At 35.9% G+C, this 27,880-nt stretch overlaps 2 protein-coding genes across 2 annotated transcripts in view; both read left to right on the top strand.

Moving 5' to 3' along the window:
• Positions 1-2,389: 2,389 nt before the first annotated feature.
• LOC141325805 (inactive tyrosine-protein kinase 7-like) lies at positions 2,390-9,212 on the top strand. The gene is made up of 8 exons (XM_073834537.1): positions 2,390-2,453; positions 2,667-2,867; positions 3,065-3,220; positions 4,562-4,794; positions 6,194-6,274; positions 6,357-6,508; positions 6,616-6,794; positions 9,040-9,212. The coding sequence occupies exons 1-8, from the start codon at positions 2,390-2,392 to the stop codon at positions 9,198-9,200; spliced, it is 1,227 nt and encodes a 408-aa protein (XP_073690638.1). The 3' UTR covers positions 9,201-9,212.
• A 14,101-nt stretch (positions 9,213-23,313) lies between these two features.
• The window catches only part of LOC141325804 (serum response factor-like), a 33,209-nt gene continuing 28,642 nt past the window's right edge, over positions 23,314-27,880 (top strand). Inside the window, exon 1 of the mRNA XM_073834536.1 lies at positions 23,314-23,979. Within this exon, the coding sequence (XP_073690637.1) occupies positions 23,494-23,979 (486 nt within the window). The 5' untranslated portion in view covers positions 23,314-23,493. The remainder of the gene's footprint in view (positions 23,980-27,880) is intronic.

Here is a 27,880-nt window from a genome sequence, read left to right as displayed (position 1 = left end):
ATCGTCTTTTTTCCGTATTTGTATTATTATTATCGTCATCATTATTATAATTATTATTATTATTGTATATATTTTTATTTTCATTTATATTCGTTTCACTACGTGAATGATTCATTCGTCAGTGAACAGTATAGTATTATATAGTCTAGTATCTTAGACGAAACAAAATAAAAATATGTTCAATTCAACCTTTAAACTACATTCCAGTCAAAATCAGTCATGTCAAGCATTTACAGTAGCCTATCATTTCCATATACGTTAAGTAAAGAGATGAAAATGAAGGGGGAAAACGAATATAAACGAAAATAGATAAATATATAGGCCTACAATAATGGGCTAATTATAATAATTAATAATAATAGAAATTATTAAAAATAAAAATAAAATAAAATAGGCCTATTTTACGGTGTGACGATAAATGATTTCCAAATGAAACTACGTGAATAATTCACTCTTCACTGAAACACTATATTTGTCTATTAATTAGACTAAATAAAATACAATATATGTTAAATTCAGCCTTTGAACTGAAAAAATCCCAGTCATAGAACCTACATTCAGAACGTTAAGGAGATCGAAATGAAGGGGGAAATAACGAATATAAACGAATAATAAAAATATTACGGAAAGAGGAGGATCAGTTAATGGACAAGACTGTGGGATAAAATGTTTCCTGTAGGGCTATTTTATTTGATGTACTTTATGTAATATTTATTCATGATAAACTTTTGAATATACTGTCTACATGGCGCACAGACAGCATCAGCATTCGCATATACAGCATCGCCCATTGTTAATATAATAATTTAATATTGTATTAATTTCTGTAACAATTAATATAATAATTTCTTAATTAAAAATAAAATATTAATAAACCTATCTCTGATAGGCTAATCCTGGGTTACTATGGTCACGCAGGTTTGTTTATGCATTAAAACTCGTGGCCACGAGAAATGCATGTTGTTTCCTCAACATAATAAGTCGTGGCCACGAGAAATGGATCTCGTTCCCTCATCATCGCATCTTGTGGCCACGACATAAGGATGTCGTTACCTCGACAAAATGATCTCGTGGCCACGACATAATATCACGTTCCCACGAGTTAATATGACGTTCCCACGAATTAATATCTCGTGGCCACAACATAATATCATGTTCCCACGAGTTTATATGTCGTGGCCACGACAAACATAAGTGAACCGAAGGTGTCCCCTGGCGGGCACCGTACATTTGCATGCCAGCATAGATTTTCCTTGCATTTTGTGTGTAGTTTGTAAATAATTTTGTATTTTTGTGGCACAAAAAAATCACTTCTTTACTGTGTTTTGTTATTATAAAACACTGTTTCTACTCTTAATTTACTCCCTAAACATTTTTGCACACATCTATATTGTCAATCAACTAAACAAGCCTGTTTTTCACTGAAAATCGCCTGTTTTTTATATTGTAATAAAAGACTATAACTTGTTTGGGGAATGTTATATGTAGACACAATTTAATTTGAAAGTGTAAAACACCTAAATATAATTTTCTGAAGAAAAAGATCCAAACTTCAGGAGTTTTTGTTTGAGTACACAGTGAAAAAAAAACACTCAATTGTTGAGTTTTTATTAAAATTTTAGAAATTCACTCATTCTTAGAGAAAACAATTAAGTTGGGTTATGTTAGGCTGTTGGCAGATGTTTGTAAAGATCATTTGCACTATTGTTACTTCTTCACTGTGTTTTGTTATTATAAAACACTGTTTCTACTGTTAATTTACTCTGTTTTGGACACATCTATATTGTTAAATGAACTAAATAGGCCTGTTTTTCACTGAAAAGCGCTTTAATAACATTGTTAAAAAAATGGCTATAACTTGCTTGGGGAATGTTATATGTTGACAATTTAATTTGAAAGTGTAAAACACCTAAATACAATTTTCTAAAGAAAAAGATCCAAACTTTAGGAGTTTTTGTTTGAGTACACAAATTATTGTATCGAGTGCATAACTGAACATAATTATTTGAAGGTTGACTTTTTTTGTTTTAAAAACACTTTTCTTTTATTGGTCGGATGAAATATGCTAATTTTTTGAGATCGGAATTTTGGGTTTTCATGAGCTGTATGCCAAAATCATCAATATTAAAACAATAAAAGGCTTGAACTACTTCAGTTATGTTGTAATGAATCTAAAATATATGAAAGTCTAATGTTTATCAGTACATTACAGAAAATAATGAACTTTATCACAATATGCAAATTTTTTGAGAAGGACCAGTATATGCTATAGCCTATGCTATTATTAATAATAACGTCAAATGCATCAATGCAATGATAATTCAGCACATTCATTACTGATAGATCAGTTATGTAAATGGAAGAGACGGTGCACAATACATTTTCATGCATGACATCACTGCTGGTGGGAGGGGCCCCATCTCGTATTTTGCGGGAGGCCTCTAAGACGTGCGGTACGCCACTGCTTTGATCTGCTTATAAACTGATACTCTTTAGTGAAACATTCATATGAGTGTGTTACATTGTTGCCTGGCGACTGTAAACTGCTACAGTTGCACTGAACCAACTTCTAGTTCTGAACAGTTTATTTTGATTAATAACAATGTAACAGTTATTAAAAGTCCTGCAGTGATTACTGAGATGTGTCAAACTGTTATTGTTCTCAGAGAAGCCTGTGCATCCACGCAGTGAAGACGAGGATAAGAGTCAGTTTAAGATGTTCCAGACGATCGCGCTGTCGGTGGCGGTGGCCGTGGCGTACATCATCGCTGTGCTGGGACTGATGTTCTACTGCAAACAGAGACGCAAGAACAAACGCCTGCAGAAGAACGTCACCGGAGAAGAGCCAGAGATGGAGTGTCTGAACGGTGTGTGTGTCACATGATTGATGTCAGATAGACTAATCTATCAGCGAACATCTGTCTGTTTGAGAAGTTAAATCAGTCTTTTATGTCAAGTGGATGTTCAACCTGGTCATTTCTAATATGTTTACCAGTCTTGTCATTAGGCACATGTTCTGTTCATTTAGAGACGTTTGCAAAGAGTGTGTTTGTGTTTCCTGTAGGTGGCGCTGTGCAGCAGAACGGCCACAGGATGTCTGAGATCCAGGAGGAAGTGGCTTTGACCACCTTGGGACCTTCAGCAAACACAGAGAAACAGCAAAGCTCCAGTGACAAACGGCACTTTCCCAGAGCGCACCTGCAGACCATCACCACACTGGGTAATAAATCACCAGAACACAAACTAACTCTCTTCACTTTTAGAATAATGATCATTTGAAAGATTGATATTTGCTTCTGGATTTAGGATATTTCTTCACATTGAGAAATCACACCATATTCATTTACTAATGAGAATTTGCTGAACATGTACTCACCCGAGGTGTAGATGAGACCAACGAATCCTCTGGAGTGAATGGGTGCCGTCAGAATGAGTGCCCAAAGAGGTGATAAAAACAAAACAATAATCCACAAGCTGAAGAAGACGAAAGCTGAAACAAATCCATCATTAAAATGTTTTTAACTAAAGTCCATAATCCACAATAACGCTTCCTTCAGTGAAAAAGTGGATAAAACAGCTCTAAATTTGAACACTGTTGTCCAGTTTTGTGGATTATTGTGATGTTTTTATCAGCTGTTTGGACTCTCATTCTGACGGCACCCATTCACTCCATTGGTGAGACAGTGATGGAATCACACATTTCTCCAAACCTGATGAAGAAACAAATATATCTTAGATGATCTAAGTGTTAATACATTAAAATGTGCAGTGAATGGGTGCCGTCAAAATGAGAGTCCAAACAGCGGATAAAAACATCACAATAATCCACAAGTAATCCACACCACTCCAGTCCATCAGTTAACATCTTGAGAAGACAAAAGCTCAAACAAATCCATCATTAAGACGTTTGTAACTCAAATTGAGACCATAATCCATAATAATCAGGAGAGAAATCTGCATAGATCAAGCACAATTTACAAGCAAAAATAGCTCTAAATTTTAACACTTTTGTCCAACTTTGTGGATTATTGTGATGTTTTTTCTCTTATCCTGATGGCACCCATTCACTCCATAGGATCCATTGGTGAGACAGTGATGGAATGACACATTTATACAAATCTGATGAAGAAACAAGCTCATCTATATCTTGGATGATCTGAGTGTGAATACATTTAAATGTGCAGTGAATGGGTGCCGTCAGAATGAGAGTCCAAACAGCTGATAAAAACATCACAAACATCCACAATACCCCACTCCAGTCCATCAGTTAACATCTTGAGAAGACAAAAGCTGAAACAAGTCCATCATTAAGATGTTTTTAACTAAAATGCATGTCCATAATCATTAATAACGCTTCCTTCAGTGAAAAGTGGTCTAAGTGGCTAAAACAGCTCTAAATATGAACACTTTGGTCCAGTTTTGTGGATTATAGTGATGTTTTTATCAGATGTTTGGACTCTTATTCTGACGGCACCCATTCACTGCAGAGGATCCATTGGTGAGACAGTGATGGAATGACACATTTCTACAAATCTGATGTGTCCGTGTCGTGTGTGTGCAGGTCGTGGCGTGTTCGGCGAGGTGTTTCTGGCTAAAGCGAAGGCGATAGAGGAGGCAGATCAGGAGACATTGGTGCTGGTCAAGAGTTTACAGAGTCGAGAGGAAACGCACCGAACCGAGTTCAAACGAGAGCTGGAGATGTTCAGCAAACTCAAACACACTCATGTTGTACGGCTGCTGGGAATCTGCAGAGAGACCGAACCACATTACATGATCCTGGAATACGTGGATCTGGTACTAAACACATTCGAACCCCTTTCGAGTTCGTTGGGTTATGTACACACAGAACACACATTTATTTGCGCTAATTCTCTTTCACTTAATTAGTAGTATGAATAATCATAAATAACATACATTTTTGTTTGAATGTATAAATCCAGCATTGTGCTTCAGAAAATCCTTTTCCTAATTCAATATTGTTCACAAACAGTGTTGTTTTCGTCAACGATGACGATGACGAAATCATTTCGTTGACGCCACTTTTTTTCATGACGATAACGAGACGGTGACGAGATAAAAATGGCTCGTTGATGACTAAAACATGACGAGACGTGTGTGAGTTTTCGTTGACGAGACGAGAATAGACGAAAATGTTAGTGGGTGGTCCGTCAGACGTTTAAAATGCATGACATTTCTGCTTTTGTGCATGCCAATTAAAACTTAAAAAGTATCTGACGCTATGGCAAGCCGTTTTAGCATTAAATACTCTTTGCTATACTAGTATGGCAAGCTGTTTTAGCATTCCATCCTTGTTTGTCTTTTATGTTCTAAAACATTCCTTCATTATTGTAATTATTGGTGAAAATAGTCCATCCGGAAGCTCACATTGTGTTGAACTATAGATCTGCTATTTTCAGAACTTATAAGTGACACTACCCAACAGCAAAATACTTACTGACCTACATTAATTTGTTAAAAGACTACTTTTTTCCCTTTTTTTGACTAAAACTAGACTAAAACCTTTTTGACTTTTCGTCGACTAAAATTGGACTAAAACTATCACATTTAGAAGTGACTAAAATTTGACTAAAACTAAGAAGCATTTTAGTCCAAAAGACTAAGACTAAATCTAAGATGGTTGTCAAAAACAACACTGTTCACAAATACTGCTTATTTCAGTCAAAAGCTGAGGAGCATCAGCTCAGATCAATGTGGATGATTTATAATAATACATAATAATGAGACATTTATAATCAATTTTTTATAGCAAAGTGAAGAAGAAATTCACAAAGACAAGTACAAAGACACTGGGTTTGCACAGATACTGTAAAAAAAAAAAATTCCAGGAATTTTCAAGCACTACTTTTTTGATTTTCAGAGACTTCAATGTGAGATCTCACTTATGGTTTGATGTTTTATACTTAAGAAAAAAAATCAGAAAAAAGATTCACGAAACCGCTCCGAAGTCCCAATTTGAATCTAATGATTGATGTGCTCCTAGGTTTCAGTTTAAAGCAAAAGATTTGTGAACCCGCTCCAAAATTCTGATCTGAATCAAATAATTTGCAATAGGCAAAACATTACAAATGATTTTGAAATTCAAAAATAAATGTCTCTTTTTATTTGACCTGGTCTTTGCTAGTTTATTGCTTGAAATGGAAGTCTGTTCATGTAGTTTTCTCTGGTCTTTCAGGGCGATCTCAAACAGTTCCTCACGATATCAAAAAGCAGCGATGAGAAACTCAAGCCTCATCCCATCAGCACTAAAACTAAAGTAGGTTCTTCCTGGAACCAACGGTTCCTGCATCTCTGAGTGCATTCAGGAACTCTGTGCTGATCTTGATGTGTCTCTGCAGGTCTCCATCTGTGCTCAGGTGGCTCATGGGATGCAGCATTTATCAAACAAGGGTTTTGTGCATAAAGACCTGGCGGCCAGGAACTGTCTGATCAGCGGACAGAGACACGTCAAAGTGTCTGCTCTCAGTCTGAGTCAAGACGTCTACAACAGGTGTGAGCTCCTGCTGTCTGTCTGTAGTGTTGACATGAGTGCAGAGCGCCATCTAGTGTTGATGAAGCTCAGTCACATGAGCTGATGTGTGTCTCTGTGTGTCTCAGTGAGTACTATCAGCACCAGCAGACCTGTGTTCCTCTGCGCTGGCTGCCGTCTGAGAGCGTGTTGGAGGGTGAGTTCAGCAGTAAGTCCGATGTGTGGGCGTTCGGGGTGCTCATGTGGGAGGTGTTCAGTCTGGGCGAGCTGCCGTACCCCACGCTCAACGACGACCAGGTGCTGGAAGGTGAGTAGATGTCCGACATATTAATACAGTGCCTTGCAAAAGTATTCATACCCCTTCATTTTTTTTTCACATTTTGTTTTGTTGCAGCATGATGTTAAACTGCTTTAAATTAGTTTTCCCCCACATCAGTTTACACTCCATATACCATAATAATGACAAAGCACAAACCAGATTTGCACAAATGTATTCAAAATAAAACACTGAAATAAGTAGATTGCATAAGTATTCATCCCCTTAACTCAGTACATAGTTGAAGCAGCTTTACAGCCTCAAGTGTTTTTGGGTCTGATGTGAGCATCTTTGCACATCTGCATTTGGCAATTATCTGCCATTCTTTGCCTCACCTTTTCACCTCTCCATCTCTGTCAGCTTGGACATTTTCTAGAGTCCTAGTTGTTCCAGTCGTCTTCCATTATGGAGAATGCTTCTGTCAACCTTCAATGCAGCAGATTTGTTTCTGAACTCTTCTCTAGATCATCGCCTTAACGCAAGTCTGTCACTGAGCTCTACAGGCAGTTATCTTGGTTTTTGCTCTGATCTGCATTTTCAGCTGTTAGAGCTTTTCTGAGAGGTGTGTGTCTTTCTAAATCAGACTCATTCAAATGAATTTGCCACAGTTTAACTCCACTCCAAGTGTAGGAACATCTAGAAGCAATATGAATGCTCCTCAGATACATTTCCAGTGTCCCAGAAAAGGGTATGAATACTTATGCAACGGGATCTTTTCAGTTTTTTATTTCTAATAAATTTGCAAAGTTGTTACAAACCTGTTTTGTGCTTTGTCATTGTGGAGTATGAGATGTAGATTGATGTGGGGAAAAGTAATTTAAAGCAGTTTAACATAATGCTGCAACAACACAAAATGTGAAAAAAATGAAGGGGTATGAATACTTTTCCAAGGCACCGTACATAAACCAAAATAAACTTGCCTTATTTAGATTTTTTCGACCTGATTTATTTGTTTTAAAAAGGTCTTAAATTTGATTTTAAAAAATTAGAAACCCTGATTTTAGCAGATGATCATCATAGGATCATAATGAGATGTCCTTCAGATCTCATTTGAAGACTTTAAGGCCAGACGGATGGATAAATGGATGGATAGTGTGATAAAACAATAGATTAATAGATACAGTTGAGGTCAAAGGTTTACATCCCCCTTTCAGAAGTATTTTACCAAAATAAGAGAGGTCATACAAAATGCATGTTATTTTTTATTTAGCACTGACCTGAATAAGATATTTCACATAAAAGACATTTACATATTCTACACATATTCCTGTTCAAAAGTTTACATCCCCTTGATTCTTAATACTGTGTTGTTCTCTGAATGATCCACAGCTGTGTTTGTTTAGTGATAGTTGTTCATGAGTCCCTTGTTTGTCCTGAACAGTTAAACTGCCTGCTGTTCTTCAGAAAAATCCAGAAAAATTGGTTTTCCAGCATTTTTGTGTATTTGAACCCTTTCCAACAATGACTGTATGATTTTGAGATCCATCTTTTCACACTGAGGACAACTGAGGGACTCATATGCAACTATTACAGAAGGTTCAAACACTCACTGATGCTTCAGAAGGAAAAACCATGCATTTAGAGCCGGGGGTGAAAACTTTTGAAATTTGAAGATCGGGGTAAATTTAACTTTACTTTATTTTTAACTTTTATTGTGTCTTCTGGGAAATACGTATCTATCTTCTGTAGCTTCTGTGGGCAGTACTAAATGAAAAAATAAAAAATCATATTTAGGCAAAATAAGAAAAATGTACACATCTCCATTCTGTTCAAAAGTTTTCACTCCCGGCTCTTAATGCATGGTGTTTCCTTCTGGAGCATCAGTGAGTGTTTGAACCTTCTGTAATAGTTGCATATGAGTCCCTCAGTTGTCCTCAGTGTCAAAAGATGCATCTCAAAATCATACAGTCATTGTTGGAAAGGCTTCAAATGCACAAAAATGCTGGAAAACCAAATAATTTGTTCTTTTCTGAAGAACAAAAAACAGCTGTCAGAGAACAACACAGTATTAAGAATCAAGGGAATGCAAACTTATGGAACTTTGTCAACTGTTATTTTCTCTTGTGGACTATATGTAAACATCTTTCATGTTAAATATCTTATTCAGGTCAGTTACTAAATAAAAAATAACATGCATTTTATATGAAATCATGAAGATTTAGCAGATTCTGAAAGGGGGGTGTAAACTATTGACCTGATGTTGATGATCTGAGTTGTTAACCTCTCTGTGTCTCAGGTCTCCAGGCCGGAAATCTGCGTTTGTCTCCTCCGGCGAACTGTCCCGCTCACGTCTGCAGTCTGATGAGCCGCTGCTGGGCGTCCAGCCCTAAAGAACGGCCCACGTTCAGCGAGATCCTTCAGACTCTGAGCAACTCCTCCACAGACGCCAAAGTCTAGACTCTAGAGGAAGACGACTGCGATCAGAGACACATTTCAGATGTGAGAGGATCAAACACGCTTCTGTCCCGTTCATAATCTGTTTACGCTTCTGTAGAAGCTCCTTCCTCTCACTGGAGCCTCAGGGACCCCGAGGATGACCTCTGACCTCTGCAGCGCAGGACAATCGCAGATCCGTCAGGTTACAGGCGCAGGAGGAGGTACTGCACACACCACGCTGGAATCACGTCACGCCTGCGGATATATATGTATATGTGTGTCACCAAACACATCTTTAGTGGATTTCAGTCCTGAGAGATTCATGATGAGCTTAGAGACTGACATACAAACCTATAATACATTTAACAAACATTCACTAATTAACGTCATGTGTGTGTGATGAAAGAGAGATTGTTCATAGTCATAGTATGATCTTTATGTTTCTTTGAGGTGCTCACTGGCGACTGTGTTATTGGAATAAATAAATATGCAATGCCTCCGATTGCAAACATTTCTAAGCCGTGAATAATCACACTGCAAAAAATGATTTTCTTACTAAGATTTTTGTCTTGTTTCCAGCCAAAATATCTAAAAATTCTTAAATCAAGAAGGATTTTCTGGACGAGTAAAAATTATTTTCTTGTTTTCAGAAAAAACAAGCCAAAATGAAGTTATTATTTCTTAAAACAAGCAAAATAATCTGCCAATGGGGTAAGAAAAATAATCTTATTTCAAACAGAAAACAAGATTATTTTTCTTACCCCATTGGCAGATTATTTTGCTTGTTTCAAGCAAAAACACACTTATTTTGACTTGTTTTTTCTGAAAATCAGACATTAATTTTTACTCGTCTAGAAAATCCTTCTTGATTTAAGAATTTTTAGATATTTTGGCTGGAAACAAGACAAAAAATCTAAGTAAGAAAAGCATTTTTTGCAGTGAACAGTTTATTTTAACTCCCACTGTCCGTCTCCACAAAGTCCTTCTGGGTTTTTTTTCTCAAAACACACGACCAACAATTCCTATTACACTGCAAAAAACGCATTTCTTACTTAGATTTTTTTGTCTTGTTTCCAGCCAAAATATCTAGAAAGACTGTCTGGATGAGTAAAAATTCTTGGTTTCAGAAAAAAACGAGTCAAAATGAAGTGTTTTTGCTTGAAACAATGGGGTAGGAAAAATAATCTAGTTTTCTTTTTGAAATTAGATTTTTTTTTTTCTTACCCCACACTGGAAAAAATGCTTTTCTTACATAGATTAATTGTCTTTTTTCCAGCAAAAATATCTAAAAATTCTTAAATCAAGAAGGATGTTCTAAATGAGTAAAAACGATTGTCTTGTTTTCAGAAAAAACAAGTCAAAATTAAGTGATTTTTTCTTAGAACCAGCAAAATAATCTGCCAATGGGGTGAGAAAAAAATGATTATTTCAAACAGAAAACTGGATTATTTTTCTTACCCCATTGGCAGATTATTTTGCTTGTTTTAAGCAAAAACACTTAATTTTGACTCTTTTTTCTGAAAAGAAGAAAATAATTTTTACTCGTCTAGAAAATCCTTATTGGTTTAAGAATTTTTAGATATTTTGGCTGGAAACAAGACATTTTTTGCAATGAAATCAAGGTATTGAACAGCAAATTTCATGCAGTCTTGGAAAACCTGTATATACGAGGAAGCCTTGTTTTAAAAGACTCATGAAAATTAATAAAAAAAATTTTATGCCATGAGCATTTTTAAACTAAATATACATTTTACGAGTTAAGCCAAGCTCAAAAATATTTTACACTACTAAAAATGCTTTTCTTACTTAGATGTTTTTGTCTTGTTTTCATCCAAAATATCTAAACATTCTTAAATCAAGAAAGATTTTCTAGACGCGTAAAAATTCTTGGTTTCAGAAAAAAACGAGTCAAAATGAAGTGTTTTTGCTTGAAACAATGGGGTAGGAAAAATAATCTAGTTTTCTGTTTGAAATTTGATTTTTTTTTTCTTACCCCACACTGGAAAAAATGCTTTTCTTACTAAGATTAATTGTCTTTTTTCCAGCAAAAATATCTAAAAATTCTTAAATCAAGAAGGATGTTCTAAATGAGTAAAAACGATTGTCTTGTTTTCAGAAAAAACTAGTCAAAATTAAGTGATTTTTTCTTAGAACCAGCAAAATAATCTGCCAATGGGGTGAGAAAAAAAATGTTATTTCAAACAGAAAACAAGATTATTTTTCTTACCCCATTGGCAGATTATTTAGCTTGTTTCAAGCAAAAACACACTTAATTTTGACTAGTTTTTTCTGAAAATAAGACATTAATTTTTACTCGCCTAGAAAATCCGTCTTGATTTAAGAATTTTTAGATATTTTGGCTGGAAACAAGACAAAAAATCTTAGTAAGAAAAGCATTTTTTGCAGTGCATTGGCAGATTATTTAGCTTGTTTTAAGCAAAAACACTTAATTTTGACTCGTTTTTCTGAAAAGAAGAAAATAATTTTTACTCGTCTAGAAAATCCTTATTGGTTTAAGAATTTTTAGATATTTTGGCTGGAAACAAGACATTTTTTGCAATGAAATCAAGGTATTGAACAGCAAATTTCATGCAGTCTTGGAAAACCTGTATATACGAGGAAGCCTTGTTTTAAAAGACTCATGAAAAGTAATAAAAAAAATTTTATGCCATGAGCATTTTTAAACTAAATATACATTTTACGAGTTAAGCCAAGCTCAAAAATATTTTACACTACTAAAAATGCTTTTCTTACTTAGATGTTTTTGTCTTGTTTTCATCCAAAATATCTAAACATTCTTAAATCAAGAAAGATTTTCTAGACACGTAAAAATTCTTGTTTTCAGAAAAAAACAAGTCAAAATGAAGTGTTTTTGCTTGAAACAATGGGTAGGAAAAATAATCTAGTTTTCTTTTTGAAATTAGATTTTTTTTTCTTACCCCACACTGGAAAAAATGCTTTTCTTACATAGATTAATTGTCTTTTTTCCAGCAAAAATATCTAAAAATTCTTAAATCAAGAAGGATGTTCTAAATGAGTAAAAACGATTGTCTTGTTTTCAGAAAAAACTAGTCAAAATTAAGTGATTTTTTCTTAGAACCAGCAAAATAATCTGCCAATGGGGTTAGCAAAAAAATCGTATTTCAAACAGAAAACTGGATTATTTTTCTTACCCCATTGGCAGATTATTTAGCTTGTTTCAAGCAAAAACACACTTAATTTTGACTAGTTTTTCTGAAAAGAAGAAAATAATTTTTACTCGTCTAGAAAAACAAGCTAAATAATCTGCCAATGGGGTAAGAAAAAAAATCTTATTTCAACAGAAAACAAGATTATTTAGCTTGTTTCAAGCAAAAACTCACTTAATTTTGACTTGTTTTTTCCGAAAAAAATAAAATAAAATAATTTATACTCGTCTAGAAAATCCTTCTTGGTTTAAGAATTTTTAGATATTTTGGCTGGAAACAAGACATTTTTTGCAATGAAATCAAGGTATTTAACAGCAAATTTCATGCAGTCTTGGAAAACCTGTATATACGAGGAAGCCTTGTTTTAAAAGACTCATGAAAAGTAATAAAAAAAATTTTATGCCATGAGCATTTTTAAACTAAATATACATTTTACGAGTTAAGCCAAGCTCAAAAATATTTTACACTACTAAAAATGCTTTTCTTACTTAGATGTTTTTGTCTTGTTTTCATCCAAAATATCTAAACATTCTTAAATCAAGAAAGATTTTCTAGACGCGTAAAAATTCTTGTTTTCAGAAAAAAACAAGTCAAAATGAAGTGTTTTTGCTTGAAACAATGGGTAGGAAAAATAATCTAGTTTTCTGTTTGAAATTTGATTTTTTTTTCTTACCCCACACTGGAAAAAATGCTTTTCTTACATAGATTAATTGTCTTTTTTCCAGCAAAAATATCTAAAAATTCTTAAATCAAGAAGGATGTTCTAAATGAGTAAAAACGATTGTCTTGTTTTCAGAAAAAACTAGTCAAAATTAAGTGATTTTTTTCTTAGAACCAGCAAAATAATCTGCCAATGGGGTGAGAAAAAAAATGTTATTTCAAACAGAAAACAAGATTATTTTTCTTACCCCATTGGCAGATTATTTAGCTTGTTTCAAGCAAAAACACACTTAATTTTGACTTGTTTTTTCTGAAAATAAGACATTAATTTTTCCTCGTCTAGAAAATCCTTCTTGATTTAAGAATTTTTAGATATTTTGGCTGGAAACAAGACAAAAAATCTTAGTAAGAAAAGCATTTTTTGCAGTGCATTGGCGATTATTTTGCTTGTTTTAAGCAAAAACACTTAATTTTGACTCTTTTTTCTGAAAAGAAGAAAATAATTTTTACTCGTCTAGAAAATCCTTATTGGTTTAAGAATTTTTAGATATTTTGGCTGGAAACAAGACATTTTTGCAATGAAATCAAGGTATTTAACAGCAAATTTCATGCAGTCTTGGAAAACCTGTATATACGAGGAAGCCTTGTTTTAAAAGACTCATGAAAAGTAATAAAAAAATTTAATGCCATGAGCATTTTTAAACTAAATATACATTTTACACTACTAAAAATGCTTTTCTTACTTAGATTTTTTTGTCTTGTTTCCATCCAAAATATCTAAACATTCTTAAATCAAGAAAGATTTTCTAGACGAGTAAAAATTCTTGTTTTCAGAAAAAAACAAGTCAAAATGAAGTGTTTTTGCTTGAAACAATGGGTAGGAAAAATAATCTAGTTTTCTGTTTGAAATAAGACTTAATTTTAACTTCTTTTTTCTGAAAACAAGACAATACTTTTTACACGTTTAGAAAATCCTTATTGGTTAAAGAATCTTTAGATATTTTGTCTGGAAACAACAACAACAAAAAAAAAAATCAAAGTAAAAGAAAAGCATTTTTTGCAGTGAAATCAAGGTATTTAACAAAATTCAATTCAGGTCTTGGAAAACCTGTATGTATGAGGAAGCCTTGTTTTAAAAGTGATTTCTAGACTCATGAAAATTAATAAAATCTTTTAATGCCATGAGCATTTTGATACTGAATATACATTTTACTAGTTAAGCCAAGCTCAAAAATATTTTACACTGCTAAAAATGCTTAGATTTTGTGTCTTGTTTCGAGCCAAAATATCTAAAAAATTCTTAAATCAAGAAAGATTTTCTAGCCGAGTAAAAATTGTCATGTTTTCAGAAAAAAAAAGAAGTCAAAATTAAGTTTTTGCTTAAAACAAGCTAAATAATCTGCCAATGGGGTAAGAAAAAAAATCTTATTTCAACAGAAAACAAGATTATTTAGCTTGTTTCAAGCAAAAACTCACTTAATTTTGACTTGTTTTTTCCGAAAATAAATAAATAAAATAATTTATACTTGTCTAGAAAATCCTTCTTACTTTAAACATTTTTAGATATTTTGGCTGGAAACAAGACAAAAAATCTAAGTAAATACAGCATTTTTCGCAGTGAAATCAAGGTATTTACCAACAAAATTCATGCAGTCTTGAAAAACCTGTATATATGAAGAAGCCTTGTAAAAGTGATTTCCAGACTCGTGAAAATTAATCAAATCTTTTAATGCCGTGAGCATTTTTATACTGAATATATATTTTACCTCACTGCAAAAAATGCTTTTCTTACTTAGATTTTTTTTACTTGTTTGCAGACAAAATATCTAAAAATTCTTAAATCAAGAACCACTTTCTAGACAAGTAAAAATTATTTTCTTGTTTTCAGAAAAAACAAGTCAAAATTAAGTGAGTGTTTGCTTAGAACAAGCAAAATAATCTGCCAATGGGGTAAGAAAAAAATGATTATTTCAAACAGAAAACAAGATTATCTTTCTTACCCCATTGGCAGATTATTTTGCTTGTTTCAGATTTTCTAGAAGTAAAAATTATTGTCTTGTTCTCAGAAAAAAAGAAGTCAAAATGAAGTGAGTTTTTGCTTAAAACAATTAATTGTTACAATTTAGACAATTTTATTTTAACTTTTTTTTTCTAAAAACAAGACGATAATTTTTCCTCGTCTAGAAAATCCTTCTTGATTTTTTAGATATTTTGGCTGGAAACAAGACAAAAAATCTAAATAAGAAAATCATTTTTTGCAGTGTGTTGGCTAGAAATTGTCAGTAAGAAATCCCAAATGATTGGAAAAGTCAGATCAATGAATTAGTTTAAAAGTGCAGGAATCTTGAGGAACGTTCAGGTCTGGAATCATGAAACGTAATGCACAGAAATCAGGAGTGTCTGAGATTCACAAACCAAAGTTCTTCATTCCCGCAGATATAACGGTGAGTGAGTGAGTGGTGATGGTTGAGAAGCACTGATGTGATGTTTCTGATGAAGGTTCTGTGCCTCTGTGATATTATCGTGGCCAGTGTTGGTTTATTTCATTCTCTCTGTGGTTTTCATCAGGTGAACAGATCAAAATAACAGGTCAACTTTGACTTTGACAACTAAAAGTGCCTAGAACATGAAGGACTTATTTGCTGTTTTTTTACAGTATCTTTTGTAATGCAGTCAATGCTTGTTGTTTTTAAGAACTGCTTTTGTATAATCTTTTCATATGTATTTTTATTATTGTTGTTGTTGTTATTTGTTTTTAATCTCTATGATCATCGTCTGTTTGTGGTTATTTTTTAAGGCAGGCTCTCACACCGTAATGCTTTTATATTCTGCTTTATAAAGGTCATAGTAATCCAGATGTAATGCTGCTCTCATTAAACACTCATGTTTTTAACAGCCTCGCTGTATCTGTGCTTCATCAAATCTCTTTCTCCATCTATAATTAGTCAAATGATTTGAACAAAAAAATACTATGTTGGGATTTTAATGTTAATCCAATGATAGTTATAGAATTTGGTCAGTCTCCCAAAAGCGTTGCCACATTGTTCCCCGTGTTTTCCTCTTTGATCACACACTCTAAAAAGTGCTGGGTTAAAAAATAACCCAACCATAACCCAGCTGCTGGGTAACTATGGGACAGAACACGCGTTGGGTTGTTTTGACCCAAGTGCTGGGTTAAATCATTTGACCCAAAATGCTGGGTTGTTTATTTGACCCAACCAGTGGGTCAGATTAACTGTGTTGCTGGGTTAAAAACTACCTAAATATTGGGTTTTTTGTTGTCTAATTGCCTTGCTACCTTTATATTTACCAATAATAATATATAAATCACAAAAGAATGTAAAATTATTATTGTTTTTCTGTAATACAGTTACACAACACAAAAAAATGAATCTGTAAATGTCAATTTAATGAGTTTTCATATTTCTTTTTAATACAGTTTTCAAATAGGTGCAGCTGTCACACATTTTGTCCAACCCTTACAGACACAAATAACGGTTTTAGATCAGTTTCTTTTAAACACAAAACTGTAAAGAAGGCACAATATATTCCTATTCTTTATGTCAACATTACAGCAGCAGAACACTCAAAAATGAATTATTACCACATTAGAATCATTCCAAACATCGTGCCATTAAAACTTAGCCAAACAAAGAGTCCACCAGACAATTCTTACAATTTAAAACATGTTACAAGTGGCCAAAAAAAAAAACTTTTGCCCTCAAAAACTTCACACATGAAGACTTATGTCCATCAATATGATATACTGCAAGCTGGAGAAATTCCCAGGCAACAAGTCCGCTTCAATGGGATGGCCTGGAACAATGGCGAAGGTCTAGAAATGTTGTTGTCTCATCCCAAGGCTCAAATCCACCATGTTGGTCCCCACCTGTTAATTATACGCAATTTAGTCTTGCAACATAACTAACATTTTAAGTTAAGTGTATTTTATGAACATAAACACAGAGGCATGAAATAAATGCTCATTTTGCTTCTCAACTTTTCATACAGTTGTGGTCAAAATTGTTAGAACACTAGTATTTTCACCAGCTAAATAAGGTTTTAAGTCAGTGATTTCTCTTTTGCTGTAGTGTGTCAGTAGGAAATATCGGTTTACATTTCCATTCATTTTGCCATTAATTGTGATAATCCAGTGACATTTTTGTTTGCACAACAGCCAGTGCTCCACACAGGATCTGTTCTCATCATCATCCAGAAGAACTGTGAAAGCGTCTCCAAGATGCTCGAAGAGACCTAACTGCAAAGCTACAATACTGTTAAAAGTTTTAAGCACTTGTCTAAAAATGTCATAAAATGATGCTGTCAAAAATAATGTCATAAATAAATGTTCTTAATCAATTAACCTTGATTAACTAAATTAAATCAACATTTGGTTTGACCATCCTTTTGCGTTTAAAGCAGCTTTTGCCCTACACTAGGTGCACTTGCACATAGTTTTTCAGGTAGCTTTGCAGGTAGGTCTCTTGAAGCATCTTGGAGACGTTGTCACAGTTCTTCTGGATTTAGTCTGTCTCAGTTTGTTCTGTTTCTTCATGTCATTCCAGACAGACTGGATGATGATGAGATCAGATTTCTGTGTGGAGGATTGGCTGTTGTGCAAACAAAAACCTCACTGGATTATCACAATTAAAGGCAAAATGAATGTTTGGAAATGTAAACTGATAATATCATTTCTTACTGACACACTACAGCAAAAGATAACAAACACTGACTTAAAATCATTTTTTAGCTGGTGAAAATACAACTGTTATAATAATTTTGGCCACCACTGTGTTTATATATATACACCCTTATTAGAGCAGAAACCGTAAAACAAAACTTACAGGTTGTACGTCAATGAATGGCCTCCGGGATTCCGTGGTTGTGGGTCTGAAGACCTTTTATCCAGAGTGGGCAGGACTTTGAAAGCACTTTCCCCTTTAGCATCTAAACCATAGGAATAATATGCAAACTGTGAAACATATTTTATAATCAAAACAACAAACAACAAACACACAAACACACTTTCATATGAAGATTTCTTCATTCCTTTAAATAATGCAAATTAATTCCCATCCTCATTCAACTACTGCAGGTTAAGTTTAGGTATGGGGTCAGATTCAGGGATGTAGAATATGCTCATGCAGAATAAGGCATCAGTTTGTGCTTCATAAGTATTAATTAACAGCCAATATACAAGCTAATAAGCAACTAGTTAAGTGTTACTGTACCATTGTATTTACCAGTTGATGTGTGTCAAATACAGTTGCATATTGTTTTTATAGATTGACATATTATAAGAAAAAGCTTACCTTAAGTCATGTCACCCAGGAATGTCCCTTGCTGAGCACTGGCAAGAATTAGGTCTGCAACTGTAGCCCAGTCTTCAAAAAGTCTGCCTCTGGATATAGCTTCCTAACGTCTTGTGAAATCTGATAAAATCTGAAAAAGAAAAAATGTGGTTCAATAAGTTTAAGGTTTATACTGGTCTCCTAGTTTGTAATGCAACACAGGCATTCACTAAAATAGAGGAGGGGCCGTTCACATGCCGCGCCTAAAAACGCGTGAAAACGCAAGACGCGTCGCTTTCTCTTTCCAAAACGCAGCTTGCTCTCCCATGGCGTCTGCCGTTACTAAGCAACCATGTCCCGCGCCTGGAAAAAAACGAGCTTACCGAACTTCAGTGCGCAAAACGCGACATGTGAACGGCCACACATACACCACGAGAGATTAAGTCTAACTTTACATACTGTAGCTAAGACAACATTACATTTAAGTAATAAACAATAGTACATACCTGTCATATTGTGGTTTAACATTATTAAAGTAAGGGACATAGCGTTTTAGCTAATGCAGATAAGTTACCTCAAGGAAAAAAGCGCGAAAATGCTCAACATAAAACATATGGATCTATCGTTGGATTGACATTCACTTGACACGTCGCAGACATTTACTTGAAAAAATATGCCCTAAAAAGATCAATTTTTGTATGAAATTATCTAATTTTGACAAAACATTACAAAGCCATACAGTATGCAGACAGTAAAGGAACTTACTCCCGTATTTCTGACCTACTCTTTCCATAAGGGGTTAAAATAAAGGCCATATGTATACTGTAAGTTATACAAATAACACTACACACACACACACACACACACACACACACACTTTATATAACAATAAAGCGATTGTTGAGACAAAAAAGTACATCGCTAGGCTGCTTAAGTTACAACGTTCGTCATTCACGGAATAAAATGCCAACCCCGCACAGCGACATATCAAATATTGCATTAAACAGTGAAACCAGTGTGCTCTAAAACACAACTTATTAAAAATAAAGGTAAATAATTATATAATCATATTATTAATTTACCTTATAATCCTGCTTGCTGCGAGGTGCGTGACCGCCTGGCGACGAGTCGAGTGAAGAATCCAGAACGTTCGATGAAGTGAGAAAAATAAACAAACCGGTTGGGTCAAAATAACCCAACCCAGGTGTTCATAGTGAAAGAACCCCTTATAGTCCATTTGACCCAACATGATCAACCCAACTGTGTGTTTACAGTGCCTCAAACAACCCAGAATTTTGACCCAGCACAATTAACCCAGCAATGTGTTTACAAAAATAACCCAGCACTTTTTAGAGTGCAGGATACACACAACTAATCATAACTTTGAAGGAAATGTTCAGCCAGAAATCAAAATGTGCTAATCCTTAGGCAATCTGAGATGAGGATGAGTTTGTTTCTTCATCAGATTTGTAGAAATGCAGCATTACATCACTGTCTCACCAATAGATCCTCTGGAGTGAATGGGTGCCGTCAGAATGAGAGTGATAAAAACATCACAGTAATCCACAATAACCCACTCCAGTCCATCAGTTCACATCTTCAGAAGACAAAAGCTGAAACAAATCCATCAAGACGTTTTTAACTCAAATACGTTGAGTCCATAATGCAAAATAACGCTTCCTCCGGTGAAAAAGTGATCTAAGTGGCTAAAACAGCTCTAAAATTGAACACTTTTGTCCAGTTTTATGGATTATTGTGATGTTTTTATCAGATGTTTGGACTCTTATTCTGACGGCACCCATTCACTGCAGAGGATCCATTGGTGAGACAGTGAAGGAATGACACATTACTCCAAATCTGATGTGGTCTGAATCAGGAGAGAAATCTGCACAGATCAAGCACCGTTTACAAGCCAAAACAGCTCTAAACAATTTTGTGGCTGGATTTTGATGTGAAAGACAACAAGGAAGCATTATTATGTTTTTATTGAGTTAAAACGTCTTAATGCTGGATTTGTTTCAGCTTTTGTCTTCTCCAGATGTTAACTGATGGACTGGAGTGGTGTGGATTACTTGTGGATTACTGTGATGTTTTTATCAGTGGTTTGGACTCTCATTCTGACGGCACCCATTCACTAGAGAATCCATTGGAATGACACATTTCTACAAATCTGATGAAGAAATAAACCAGTGTCTTTATTAATAGAGTCTTATCTCACATTGTTTCAGCTGCGTCTCTGCCACTCGTCTGGACCTGTTAAACCATTTCCAGTGGTTATCTGTTAGTAAACACTGATGTCAAATGGGTGCCATCATTAGATTCTACAGCCGTACTGCTCTATTTTAAAACAAACAGCAGAGGAGTGAAAACATTACAAACATCAGTTCCGTCTCAATCTGAATGCATTTCAATGCAACTCAACAATTACTGTAACTTTGCAGCATTAACTTTTGTTTACCTCTTTATTAATGTGAAGCTGCTTTGAAATCATTTGTCGTCATCTATTTCTGTAGCACTTTATACAATAGAGATTGTGTCAAAGCAGCTTAGTAATAAACCTGTAATAAACAAGAAAACTGTGTCAGTGATGCAAACACAATTCTGTTCTGCATAAAGCAGCTCTAAAAAGAGCACAATAACCAACAGTCAGGTTTTTCCATTAAAGTCAGTTCATTGTTAATAATAAAAGAGTGTCTGTGCAATCAAGTCAATAATGTTGCCAAATATCAAGTGTCCCCAACTAAACAAGCCAAAGGAGATCTGTATTACATAAAACTTGACTTGAAAGGGAATAGTTCACCCAAAAATAAAAATTTTCTAAAAAAGTTTGTTTCTTCATCAGATTTTTTTTTTAGAAATGTGTCATTCCATCACTGTCTAACCAATGGATCCTCTTCAGTGAATGGGTGCCGTCAGAATGAGTCCAAACAGCTGATAAAAACATCATGATACAACATCAAAGTGAACATCTTAAGAAGCCAAAAGAAACAAATCCATCATTAGGATGTTTTTAACTAAAATACAAGGTCCATAATCCATAACACTTCCTCCAGTGATAAAGTGGTCTGTCTGAATCAGGAGAGAAATCTGCACCATTTACAAGCCCAAACAGCTGTAAACTTTAAAGTGTTTGTCTTGTCAAGATGTTAACTGATGGACTGGAGTGGGTTATTGTGGATTATTGTGATGTTTTTATCAGCTGTTTGGACTCTCATTCTGACGGCACCCATTCACTCCAGAGGATCCATTGGTGAGACAGTAATGGAATGACACATTTATACAAATCTGATGAACAAACAAACTCATCCTAATCTCAGATGGCTTGAGGGTGAGTACATTTTCAGCACATTTTCAGTTTTGCGTGAACTACTGTACTCCTGTGTATTGTAAAGTCCAGCAGATGTCGCTGTGTGTGTGAGAGACAAAACAGCCAGTACAACAAAGACTTTTCCAGTAGAGAACAGAGTTTGAATGACTTGCACTACTAGACAAATTTCACAGCCCTTATAATTACTTTTGATATGTTTAGATGTAGTTTGAGTTTGCTTGTTGTGTGTGAATGCATTTCCAATCTCTGTTCTGTACCCTAGAGCTTCATACAGGCTTCTGCTGCCTCAGATGAACCATAAATGGCCTCCATCTGTTGGACACTTTTCCCTGCTGATGTGCCTGAGTCACGAGTGTGTGTGTGTGTGTGTGTGTGTGTGTGTGTGTGTGTGTGTGTGTGTGTGTGTGTGTGTGTGTGTGTGTGTGTGTGTGTGTGTGAGAGATGAGCGTGAGCGGAGCTTCTTTTGCCATGTAAATGATGGTCGTCATCAGAGAAGAGCTCAGGTGTGTCTGTCACTCATGATGCTCTTCATACAGATGATGACCTCCGTCTCTCAAATGTGCTGTTTCTTCACGTTTGCCTCTTATTTTCATAAAAAAGTATTTGTTGTTCTGACACTTGGTTACATGCAAATGTTGTGTGTTCATGTTGATCTGTGTGCAATCCAAACATGAGAACAGTTGGTTCTCGCTCTTCAAAAGCTACTGCAGTGTTTTTAGTAGCACTTTAGTTGAGCAAACAACTCTTTTATTGCAGTCATACTGGTCTGTGTGAAACAAAATGTTGAGAGGGATGTTTAGGGATTTAGGTGAGAAACCAGCACAGAAAAGCTCTGATATGTCTTCTAGATGAGAAGATTCCTGCAGATGAAGAATACGTGATTTAAGTGTTTTAATGAAATGTTCAGCTCCCTCTCGGTACATTCTGAGTCTGAGGCTTTTAGAACTGTTTCTATGGGAACTGCATTTGTGCTGTATTGCCATGAAATTACATAAATGCTTGTTGTGGAATGAATTGTTTGGTTTGCTCATGCTTTTTTTTTTTCTGAGTATGTGGTTTGATATTAGGAAATAGATTAATATTTGTATTAATACTAATAGTATTATTAAAGTTTAATAATGCTTATATATTTGATAGTCCTCAGCACACTTACATAAATCACTTTAATAAACTTACTATTGTTGTTATTAATATCCCGCATCTATTAATAGAATAATTCAGCAGCGGACAGACGCGAAGCTCCTCCCCGTGGTGTGACGTATGAGGTGAGCGCAACCGTTTTGGTATTTATGCAAATTAGAGACCGCTTTAGCCAACCGCGCTGCAGGCCGTCCCCGCGAGAGCCAATCGCTGGACTCGACTGTGACTCGCCATATAAGGAGCGAGAACTCCAAAAAAGGAAACAGCGTATCTCTTTATATGGAGGAAAGTAGATCGGACGTTTTTAGATCCCGTCGCGCTGGCGCAGAGCGTTGCGAAGCGTCATATAGACGCTGTTGATTGACAGCTGTCAGCAGCTGGACGCGGAGTTGACGCGACAGCGGCGCGTCAACAGAGAGAAGCGCTGATTTCACGCGTTCGCGGTGCACTAGATAACGCGGAGGGATCGCGGAAGCGCTAGTGCGGCTTTCCTTTTAGAGAAAGCGCGTCGCTCACGGTCGCGGAGCTCCAGGAGGAGGTAAAGTGGGAGTGAAGCCGGCTGAAGGTGCTCAGGTTCAGCATCACTTCTCAAAGTTTCCACGCAGACTCTATCCGTGTATGAGCGCCGCTCCGGATCTCGCTCTCTCACCGACTGTCGCTCCAGCGCTCCGCTGCCGTCATACGGATCGTTCTCCCCGGCTTCTAGGATGTTATCCAGCCAGAGCGGAGCGGCTCTGAGTGGAACCGGATCAGCGGCGGGGAAGAGCGCAGGCCACGGCGCGGTGGTGATGGGCGCCGGGGTCCGCGCGGGGTTCGCCAGGGGACTGGGGCCGCTGCAGGCTGGAGCGATGGGGCTCGGGATGCCCGGGAGATTCGAGCCGGATAAAGAGGGACACCCGCACGTGTGCAGCGGCTCTGACGCGGACTCCGACTCGGGCGATGAGGACGAGCCCATGGGGTCAGTCGGGGACGGCCGGAGGGGAGGCGGCGTCAAGCGGGAGAGAGCCGAGATGGAGGCGGCGATGGTGGGACAGGAGGCCGGCTTGCCCTCCGGTGTGCTCGCGGGCGGAGTGGCCGGAGCGAAACCGGGCAAGAAGACCCGGGGCAGAGTCAAGATAAAGATGGAGTTTATAGACAACAAACTGCGACGGTACACGACCTTCAGCAAGAGGAAGACAGGCATCATGAAGAAGGTGAGAAACATCATGAAGAACAACCAGATCACTCAAACAGAAACTAAAGTCAAACATGTTTCAGCAGCCTAATTCTGGTAACTAAAAGGTTGTAGGTTTCAGTCCTGCAAGAGAACTGCATGACTGAATAGGATAAGTAGTTATATTAAGATTAAATACACAAAGTCATGAAATGAAAACTCAGAAGAGAGGGTGCAAACTTCTCTCCAAAAGAAAAGAAAGTCATAAAATTAACCAAATTTGTTTCTGCTAGAGCAGAGATGCACAAACTTTCAAATACAAAGTGACAAAAATCACTTTGACTGAAGATCATGGGCCAAAATTAAATGTTGCATTATATGCAATTGTTATATTACAAGTTTTTAAATCACATTTACTTGGTGTTTTATGCATTTTAAGGTAAAATTCAAAGGTTTATTAATTTTTTTTAAATAGGATGTTTTTGCCAAATCAAAGGTCATCATGGGCCTTGGTTTGAGCTTCTTCTGAGCTCCACGTTGGTTTCAGAGCTCTGAACTCTTACTGAGGGTCACTTTGCTTTCTTCCCGTTGAGGAACTGTTGTAGAACTAAGCCGCAGGTCTTCAGGAGTATGTGGGTTTGCGTGGGTCTTGTTCTTCTGTGGTGTCACATGTCCTGTCCTTCGGTAGGTGATCTGAAGGCACAACAGACGCGACGGGCTGTGAGCTTTAAATAGAACGAGCAACTGACATTCTCTATTACAGACCAGCGGCTCTGGTGCCACACAAACCTCCAGCCATCATGACCCACATAATCTCAGACCGCCACAACACTCACCATTAACCAAGTGTAATTGCTCCGTTGAGAAGAGACATTAACGACTGACAAACAATTTTTTTTTAAGTAATTTCTAAGTAGTTAAAGTTTCCTCACCTTCCATGTTGTTCCAAACTTGCAAGTTTTTTCCATAAAGCAAAAAATTAGCATTTAGGGTTTTTTATTCATGCTGAAAATGTGCTCACACTCAGGACATCTGAGATGTAGATGAGTTTATTTCTTCATCAGATTTGTATAAATGTGTCATTCCATCACTGTCTCGCCAATGGTAGTGAATGGGTGCCGTCGGAATGAGAGTCCAAACAGCTGATAAAAACATCACAATAATCAACAATAACCCACTCCAGTCCATCAGTTAACATCTTGAGAAGACAAAAAGCTGAAACAAATCCATCATTAAAACATTTTTATCTCAAAAAAATTGAGTCCATAATCCACAATAACACTTCCACCAGTGAAAAAGTTCATCTCCTGTTGTCTCTCACATCAAAATCCAGCCTCATATTTATTTACAGCTGTTTTGGCTTGTAAACAGTTCTTGATTTTGATGTGCAGATTTCTCTCCTGATTCAGATTAGACCACTTTTTCCTTTTAGGATGTTATTATAGCTTATAAACTCAATGTATTTAAATTAAAACATCTTAATGATACATTAGTTTCAGCTGTTGTCTTTTCCAGATGTTAACTGATGCACTGGAGTGGTGTGGATTATTGGGATGCTTTTATCAACTCTCATTCCGACGGCACCCATTCACTCCAAAGAAGCACATTTTCATTTTTGCCTGAAGTACTCCTTTAAAATGAAGTGATAGTCCCTGTTATTGGCTGTGGTTCAGCAGGTCTGAGGAACAGGATCTTTCATCAGCTCAGTTGAGCTGAACCTAAGTGTGGCGGGTGTCTCTCTCGGGTCCTCCTCCTGATCTTCATGATGGATTGAAAGGAGAGAGCTGATAGTCTTTCTGTGGAAAGGGAATTCTTCTATTTATTGTGGTTTGAGAAAGTGAAGGAATGAGAGTTTCTCTGAAGCTGACGCCAGCTGTTATCTGAAGCCTGTTAAATCTAGAAGTGTTTCAGGTGTCGTTAATGGTTGATAATACTATTTTTTATTTTTTTTTAGGATTTTTAGTTAGAAAACTTTTAGTTTAAGAGAGTTTGTGCATCTCATTTCCCATCATTACATTCTGCGATGTCTAATCCGTTAATTCCTGGTTAAATGGCTGGATTTGGACAAAAGCTAGTGAGTGAAGAAGGCATCCTCGTGGGTCGTAAACATCAGACAAATGTGCTTTGACACGACACATGCTGGATGTTAGTGTTAGCTGCAGTTACTTCACCTGCCGTCATTCATTCTCAGCGTCCTCAACAGCTGAGCAAACGCAGAGCTGATGATGAGACGATCAGAGTCTTGAGCTCATCTGCTGCTCTTTACGGCTCTCACATGCCTACAGCTGCTCCTCAAACACACTTTACACCAGAATACAGACCTCATGGGAGTTTAGTTCAGTATCATGACAAAGGCTGCTCTGAGAAATGTTGTTACACTGTAATAAATTGCTTCTTACTTAGAAGTTCTGTCTTGTTTAGAAGTACAAACATCTAATGAGTTTAGTACCATAAAATCACTGAAAGTGCAAAATATTAGTACATTTATTTCAATGCAGCCATTTGTATTTTTGTGTTTGCATTAATCTAATGAAGGCATTTATGATCAGCGTTGGGGGTAACAAATTACAAGTAACTTTTTTCCAAAAACTAGTAAAGTAACGCATTACTTTTTAATTGACAAGAAAATATCAGTTACTTTTCCACCATTTATTGATTGAAAGCTCTCCTGTCCTCATGTTGAGAGAAATCATGAGTAAGATGTTACTTTAGTTCTAGAATAAATGTGAACATGCATTAATTCATCTCACTCACTAAAAAAGCTGATACGGTGTTTTTCAAAATGAATAAAAACAGTTAAATTCAAGCAAACCTGCAATAATTAAATATGTGAAATAATACAAATATCCTTTATGTATTTAATCCCATTTTATTAACCGATGTCTTTGCTGCCGACCTTCGATGATCCAATTCATCCATACTAATAAGCACAAATGACTCAAGATAATCTAACATTTGTTTTCCTTTTATTTATTGCTGAAGAGTTGACATTGTTTTCTTCTGTGGTCTACTGTACAGACGGAGATTTACTTTTCTCTAAGCCTGAGGCTTTTGGTGTGAAAAGGCTTTTACATTTGACAAAAATAGAACTTTTTATATTAAAAACAAACAAGCCCTGCCCAGATTTAAAAAGTAACACAAAAGTAACGTAACGCATTACTTTCCATAAAAAGTAACTAAGTAACGTAATAAGTTACTTTTTTAGGGAGTAACTCAATATTGTAACGCATTACTTTTAAAAGTAACTTTCCCCAACGCTGATAATGATGACTGACGTAACTGAAGGATTCTAGTCTAGATCTCTGTAGTTTCTCGAGATGTTTTCTGGCGGCTTGAGCACATGATGCTTTGTTCTTGAGAACAGATGGAGATCATTTCATTCCTGATCCAACAGCTGAAGAGGAACGATGGGCATTTAAACTCTCCGCTGTTTTACAGCCGTTCCGCAGATCAAAGTTCCTCTTGTTTTACTCTTAAAGTCTTCAGATCAGCAGCTAACTGATCAAATATGACATTAGTGACCCTGGACCTCAAAACAAGTCATAAGAGTCATTTTGTTGAAATTGAGATTTAAACATCATACAACATCATACAAAAATATTTGGCGAGATACAACTATTTGAAAATCTGGAATCTGAGGGTGCAACAACAAAAATCTAAATATTGAAAAAATCACCTTTAAAGGTGTTCAAATGAAGTTCTTAGCAATGCATATACTGTAAAAAAAAATAGTTGAGTCAACTTAAAATAATTTGTTACCCTGCTGCCTTACAATTTTAAGTTCAGTCAACTCAAATAAGTTTAGTCAACTTGAAATGTTAAGTTGTACTAAGTGACAACTTAGATATTTGAGTTGATTAAAAAATTCGGTTTGTTAAACTTAAAATCTGGGTTTGTTACTCAGCATACTTTAATTTAGCAAGAATTCATTAAATTGATCA

The sequence above is a fragment of the Garra rufa genome, chromosome 2, assembly GCF_049309525.1.
Source record: "Garra rufa chromosome 2, GarRuf1.0, whole genome shotgun sequence".
In the NCBI taxonomy this organism is placed as follows: Eukaryota; Metazoa; Chordata; class Actinopteri; order Cypriniformes; family Cyprinidae; genus Garra; species Garra rufa.
Note: the sequence above shows the minus strand (reverse complement) of the source record. Positions and strands in the feature narration are given on the sequence as shown.